The following is a 7461-nucleotide window of genomic DNA, read 5'->3' as shown; positions in this document are numbered from 1 at the left end:
CTAGGATTTTGTGAATTTATAACTTTCTAAAACGATCGGATGGTATTTCATTATATTATTTAGCATGTTTTAATTAGTAATTAGTGATAATGATTATAGAATAGATAGTTAAATACCTGAAGATCTGATATTAATATGACATAATCAATTTTCTTTTCCCGAAGAAATTTCTTCACGTCGCTTATCATTATTGGAGAAATTAAAATATCTGTTATTCTAAAAGTTAAATTAGAAAAATGTAATATTGTTATTGCTGATAAATATTTAATAATGATGAAATTTACTTGTTCATTCGTACATGGAAAATCAAAATTATAAACTGAAATAAACTTGAAATCCGGTTTTTTGTCATAATACAAGCGTAGGTAATGAATGTCGTATATAAATGATAAAATTTTCATTGCAGTAAAAAGTTTATGACTATCGATGAAATAAAATTGACGAAACAAGTATATAGGATATTCAATGGTGCATTAATAGAAAATTTGAATGCACGATAAAATGTAGATGTTATCTTGTTATCGCGAGACGTATATTAATTGATAAACTTTGGGATTCTCATATAGTTTGCATGGATTGCGATTAGGCGTGAATGTGTGGAGAGAATTGGCGAAAAAGTTTGTTGCGAGTGGTTCGATAAGTTGGAAATGTAATAAAATGTCAGACACTCGGTTTCGTGTGATTCTTTTTCCTCTATGCAACTTGGGCCTAAAATGATTAAAGAATAACTAACTCCTCCCGTTGATTTAGTCTAATAACGATAATTAAACCACATAATTCAGCAAAAAATATATTTACGAGCAACAAAAGTATCCATTACAAATTTAGTTATTGTTAAAGAAAATATTATTCTTAGCATTAAACAAATGTCAAATTAAACAAAAAAGCTTAAACGTGGTGTAACAATAATAAATTTGCTCTTATCTCACACAATTTTGCAAAAGCGTATTTTTCTACAGACATATCATGAAATTTATTATTTATTAACTAGATGTATAAAGAGCAAAAATGACAGATAATGAACGTACTTATCCTTTGCTGGAATAGTCCAAAATTTAACATTATCGGGCTCGTTGTCCTTGAGCTCTTGGAGATGTCGCACCTGTTTGAGGTTTTTGGGCGTCAGCCTCAAAAGCTGATGATCCTTGTAAGTGACGCCGCCATTGTTCTCATAATCTATTTCTTCGTCCCCATCCTCGTTATTCATAATATTACCAATGAATTTAGTAATCGAGCTGAAAGCCGACTCGAGAATCCCGATAATTGAAAATCCTCTCGCTTGTAATGGCGGAACGATCCACCGTCGCCACCACCACCTACGATTTCTCTGCCACGCAACGTAGTTATCATCTTCCTCGGCTTTTTCCTCCTCTTCGTCAGCCGCTATTGACGCGTGCAATCCACTTTCGGTTTTTTTTTCATCCTCCGTCATCCAGCTTTCTTCGTTTTCAGACGACTCATTCTCGAGCACAGATTCTTCCTCAATTCCAGCCACTGATGCGCTGTGCAGTTCAAGTGGCATTACTTTGATTTTTCTTTTAGAATAAAATTTAACTATATATATATATATATATATATATATATATATATATTTTTTTTTTTTCTTAACGGAGAGGGCGTTTCATTTTTCAGACATGATTTACAGTTATTTTATATATGCGTGAAGAGGACAAGTAAATTTACATCGTAAATACGAATGTCATTGCTTTATTATGCTAATGCAAAGTCTACTTATCGTTATATTTTCCAAATTCCTTAATTAATATACACAAGTAATACGATTTTCACCCTACTCAAGATTATATAACGGATGCTGTAATGTTTCTATAAATTAACAATGACAGTACGTTTTTTTTCTCTTAATTAAAGTACATTAAATCAGTAAGATTGACTAGAATGTCTTGTTTATCATATTAATTAGTGTTTTATTGATCAGTCGACTCTATTATAATTTTTACACGCTAATATTCAAAAATAATTATTTCTATAAAATTTGCATTAAAAATTTATATTTCATTATCGAAGTAAAAAAAGGAATTTTATGTCAAATGAACTTTTGAATAGACGATCGATTTAAAAAACGACCTAATTCTTAGAACTTCAAAATGAAAAAAAAGCACTAATTAAATACAAAATTGCACCACTTGCACCAATAAACAATGTAATGAATCTGTAATATATATATATATATATATATATATATATATATATATATATATTTATTATGAAAATCCATCGAGAATTTTCATTTATTAATAATTTAAAAAAAGAAAAAAGGGACGGACTTCTAATGAAATTTAATTTTTCAACATTAAAGATATATTCGACAATAATTTAATAAGAAAAATGAAAAATTAATAATATTTTTGTAATAGTACATGGAAATTGAATAAATTCCTACCAGCATATATTTACACAAGATGGCTTACATGAAATGAATTATTGAAAATAATTAATTGTAATAAATGTTCTTAGAAATGTGTTATGCTAGCATAGTTTCCAGTTTCAAGAAGCGAAAATTATTCTACAGATAAATAAGTTGTATAAATTGCAGTATGAGCAACTTCAAAACAGGTCAAAGTACATTCACTTTGTTTCATTTATAATTTCGAGAAACCTAATTATATTAATATAGTAAAAATATCGTTTTTTTGTTTTTTGTTAAAGAACAAAAACAAATTTCATATAAATCAATTACGATAAGTAGGAATGAAAGAGAAAGAATTTCTAATAAAACATTAATAATTATACCTGTTCTTAGTATTTGAAGAATAATGTATTTTAATCATGATTTTTAATAATCACTTATCAATGCGTATGAAAATAAAAATACAATATTGATAAATACAATGTAATGTTATAACTAATGGCTATTTATCAATTTGTCAATGTTATCGATAACGTCTATAGAGATGTAACATGGCCATAGGAAATATAAATATTAATATTACTATTGAAGATATGTATATTTTTGCAATTTAATGCTCTCCAATGTAGAGCATTAAACTATTGGTGAAAATGCACATTGAATATATTTATTTTAACGAGAGTTAATTTTCTGAAAATTTTAATTTATTAAAAAATATATCATTCATAATAAAAACCAATTTTTACTGCAATTTACAAAATTTCAAGTAATTATGATCAAGTATATATATATATATATATGCTTAATAGTGGTTTATTTTTCTCAAAAATATAGGCACACATAATAAATAATATATGTGTTTTAAAACAGATCGATCTCATAAATAAAAACTATAATTACGTAATTTAGTCGTCAAAGTTTTACTTATAAAGTGCACTAACTGTACACCTGTAAATTATATTTAATGTTTACTTCGATTAAAACGAATGTCAATGTAATGGATTATTAAGCAAAATCGTATGTAAATACTTTTATTTATTTTTCCAATCTTTTTTTACATAAATATATTTATAATATATGTATAAATAGTTTATCAAAAATTAGAAAATCTACTGTATTATTTAGTAAATTAACATTTGACTGTTAATTTAGTAAACCTTATCATTGCTCCGCAGAGCTTAACTCCGCAAGTCACATTAAATATATGAAATAAAGAATAAATACTCTGATTTATTTCTGCTTTAACGAAACCAAGACGCCTGAGACTTATTCAACTTATTGGCTTTCGGTTAATCTTCGTTAAATTGAATACGTCAACGATCCCTTTAGAGTCGATGCGAGCGCACAGTAATACGATAAGAGGAGGGCGGATATAATGCAAGATGAGGGGTGTCGGGGACGAACCTTTGGTGAAGGAGAGCCGATCGCAGGTAAAAGCGTCCACCCTTGTCCACCAAGAAGCCAGTGGCGTTGCTCGAGATGGCTGAATTGAGAGGCTGCAAGCTTTGGGAGCTTACATCGAGGAGTGCGGCTGCAAGGACGATGACGGTCAGCAACGTCCTACCGGGCCCCTCCATCGTACCCTCACCTATACATCGATATCACGGGAGCGCAGGTAATCGCGACGAGAACAAGGCCGAGCGGCTGCCTCCTCGGTGACTCCTCGACGACTGAAGCGCTAAGCTACGGAGCCGCCCGGCAACTTAAGCACGGGAGAACGAGGCTTCCTCCTTCTCCTTGCGCTCGAGAGGCTTGACCCATCCTCCTTTAACCTTAGGCTGCTTTCGCGAGGGACCCACATACCGGTTTCTTCCCCGGCCGTTCCATCGCTTTCAAGTCCTTGGACACCCTGATTATTACCGGCTTTACGTGCCTGTGTGCGATTATGCGAGCCGACGCGTTTCGAGGTGTACTTTTCTCTCCTGCTTTTTTCAATGAATTTCGTGAATTAGGTGTTAGCGTCGTCGTCGTCGTCGTCGTCGATTTTTTTTCTTCATTTTTTTCTTTTCTTTTTAATACGTTTAACCTCCCGTCTACGATATTGCTGTATTGCATGCGACGCTTCGCTTAAGTTTTCTCGCTGAACATTACGTGTCCTAAAAGTGCCGGATTCTTTTTAAGTTTTTCAATGTATCAATTTGCGAATTGATATTTATAAAGACGCGTGAATGTGTAAAGACAGAGTGGACTGCAAACGAGTTATTCTTAGACGCTAGGAGAAGAAAATTTAAATAATAGCAGGTTTTTCAATAATGTTTCCGGTATCTGGAAATGCTGTTTATTCTATTTCAACTGAAACATATTATTCGACATGATCTACGACATTACCGATTAATAAGGAAAATTATAAACTAGAGATTATCTATGTACCTGAAATAATTACGAGCTTGTTTCGTATTAAGCAGTTGCTTTCATTAATTCACGAGTATATGTCGTACGTTTTTCGGATTTATTAGGTAACTAACGATATTCTTGCGCGATAAAATTGAAATGTAATTTTCAATTTGAATTTCAGGCTGTCAAATAATTAAAAAATCGTTATTATCTATATATTTGATCACAAAAATTTATATCTATAAGTATTTAAATTTACATATAGTTAACTAATAAAATAATTATGATCATTAATTGTCGTAAAGCCGTAAAGCTTTAAATTAACATCAAAATATTACCGAATTTAAGTTAACAGTTAATTTGAGAATGTAGACTTTGTATGTAAATAAATTACACGTTACAATTGCATTTGAAATCTATTCAAAAAAAAAAAAAAAAAAAAAAAAAAAAAAAAAAAATCGCAATAAAGAACGTTACTTCTATTTATAATTTCCGCCAGTATTTTATTACATTTTTAATATTTTGTTAAATATTATACGTCCGCGCGTATTGGCTTATTTATAATATATTGCACGGTATATATTTTTTTTATCCGAAGTAGTTATGATTTTTTAAAAAATTATTATTATGCCTCTAGAGATTATAATGTCCGGATGATTATTAGAATAAGATATTTTTATTCTGCAGTGGTATATCTAAATAAAATATGAATAAATGTCTAATAATGACTGTACAAGTTGGAATACTATCCAAGTACATTTATTATCCTACTTTATTACAAGTGTGCGTATGCCTGATACGCCTTAACGAGTCGAATAAATAAATTAATGATTTAATTTCCATATAAAAGTCACTTAATAATTATTAAAACGTAAGAATTTACTTGGATTATTAGTGTCATCAAATTTTAAATTATTCATGGTATATTTATTGCATTTATATTCCGTTTACTATAATGACTTTATTAATTAAACTAATAAGAATTAATAAGCTTTCTCTTTCTTATTCGCGATAATTTTTCAAAGTTTTTCAAATATTAAAAATCGTTAAATTCTAATTATACTCGTGGATTGACTCATTGAAAAACAAAACAAGAACAAAAAAACAAAACAAAACAAACAAAAAAAAAACAAAGATAAAAGAGGAAAAAAACATACCGAGTAACCGTAGTTTATTAAACCGTGGAGAATCGAATGATCTTTGACGGGTTACAACGATTTGTCAAAAATCCTCCATTCGTCCTTTATTTCGCAGCTATTGTATTCTTTATCTAATTAACATAAAAACTTCGTATTCATTTTATTGCCGTTATTTGAAATTGGCCAGTTTTAATCCAATTAAACTACACGCCCTTTAATACCGATCTTACATATATTATATTTTTATTTGTTGTCGTTTATAATTTTTCATCTGTTTATTGCCTAACGATTAATGATTAATTATATGTAAATTAATTGAATGTACACTATTGAATGTGGGTAAGGAATTAATAATACTGTACAATCTTGCTGACTGACTTAAAATCACGACACTAATTATACATTAATTATACATTGTAGAAATAATCGTCTTCATACAAAACTTCTTCTTTATTTTTCCCTTTTTTTTTTTATTCTATCAACATGTATCGCGTAGTATGCTCGTCTCTCATACTTTTCATAAATAAAGAAAATTATAACAATGTTGTCCATAGAATTACGAGCGCTTACATGTTAACTATTGGAAATACACCAATGAGGATAATATAAGATGTAAATGGGAATATAAATCAGTGGAACACAAACAGCTGACAAACAATTTTCAAGTTAGTCAGTATATAAGCCACTTTACTGGTTAAATAGAGGTCCACGATAAACTGGCAGTAGGTCAGCGAATTTGCCGTTAGCTTCGAAGACTCTCTTCCTTAACGACGTCATCGCGCCACTCCACTGTTTAAGGATTTTGACGACGATATCGTTGTAGTGGCGATCATTCAAGGACCGGCAAAGAATGTCTGGAACGTTATGCCCCGATAAGCCACGAGATGGAAGAATGACAATTCTTTTCTACCCAAATTATTGGTTATCGCGTTATTATGTCCTTTGAGTAAATCTCTTGAAATAATGAAAGGCGCTTAGAGCAAGAGAGCAATTACCTCTTCGAGAATTTTTCTTTTTTTTTTTCTCTTCTCAGCCATAAAAAATGGGACGAAGATCGAGGAGATCTTGTAGTTTTGGAAACACTTGTTTTTTCTTTTTTTTTTTTTTTATGTCAATAGCATGACTTCGACAGCGAATGACTGAATGAAAAAAAATGACCTACTTTCCTCATCTTAATAACTACATTTGAAATATTCAATAATGCTTAATAATAAGATATATTCTGATTTATTTAGGCAAATAAAATGTTATTAATTGCACAAGCATTTGTTTTAATTCATAATCATTGCCACCTTTATTCGCTTGTTTCGTTTGAGTTCATTTCCTAATTATCAAATATAAAATGTACAAGAACAAAAGCTTGTGAGCGGTAGAACTAAAATTGTAATATTTTGTAATTAACAATTTTTACAATTGATTGTTTCATTTTTATTTCCCGATATTGTATTTGAGAAATAATTAATATATAGCTATATTTGTATTATCGTTTCGATGATTTAGGATTTTCTTAAGAGAAAAAATTGCAATTGCCGTTTATTAACCTACAATTTCTTACTTACTGTTACTCTCATGTTTTCTATAATGGACAATTGGAAGATATGTAATAAACAATAACAGGGC

General features: G+C 30.0%; 1 protein-coding gene across 1 annotated transcript in view; it reads right to left on the bottom strand.

Annotated features, from left to right (window-relative positions):
- LOC105359670 (carboxypeptidase A2) overlaps positions 1-4324 on the bottom strand; it is an 8351-nt gene extending 4027 nt beyond the window's left edge. The window contains exons 1-4 of the mRNA XM_011496321.1: positions 3773-4324; positions 1029-1499; positions 117-216; positions 1-26 (exon numbers count right to left, since the gene is read on the bottom strand). The exon at positions 1-26 is cut by the window's left edge and continues 74 nt beyond it. Coding sequence (XP_011494623.1) covers positions 1-26; positions 117-216; positions 1029-1499; positions 3773-3945 — 770 coding nt within the window. The 5' untranslated portion in view covers positions 3946-4324. The remainder of the gene's footprint in view (positions 27-116; positions 217-1028; positions 1500-3772) is intronic.
- Between the last annotated feature and the right edge of the window lie 3137 nt (positions 4325-7461).

This window comes from Ceratosolen solmsi, unplaced genomic scaffold (genome assembly GCF_000503995.2).
Source record: "Ceratosolen solmsi marchali unplaced genomic scaffold, CerSol_1.0 scaffold10, whole genome shotgun sequence".
NCBI lineage: Eukaryota > Metazoa > Arthropoda > Insecta > Hymenoptera > Agaonidae > Ceratosolen > Ceratosolen solmsi.
This window is presented reverse-complemented; position numbering and strand designations above follow the sequence as displayed.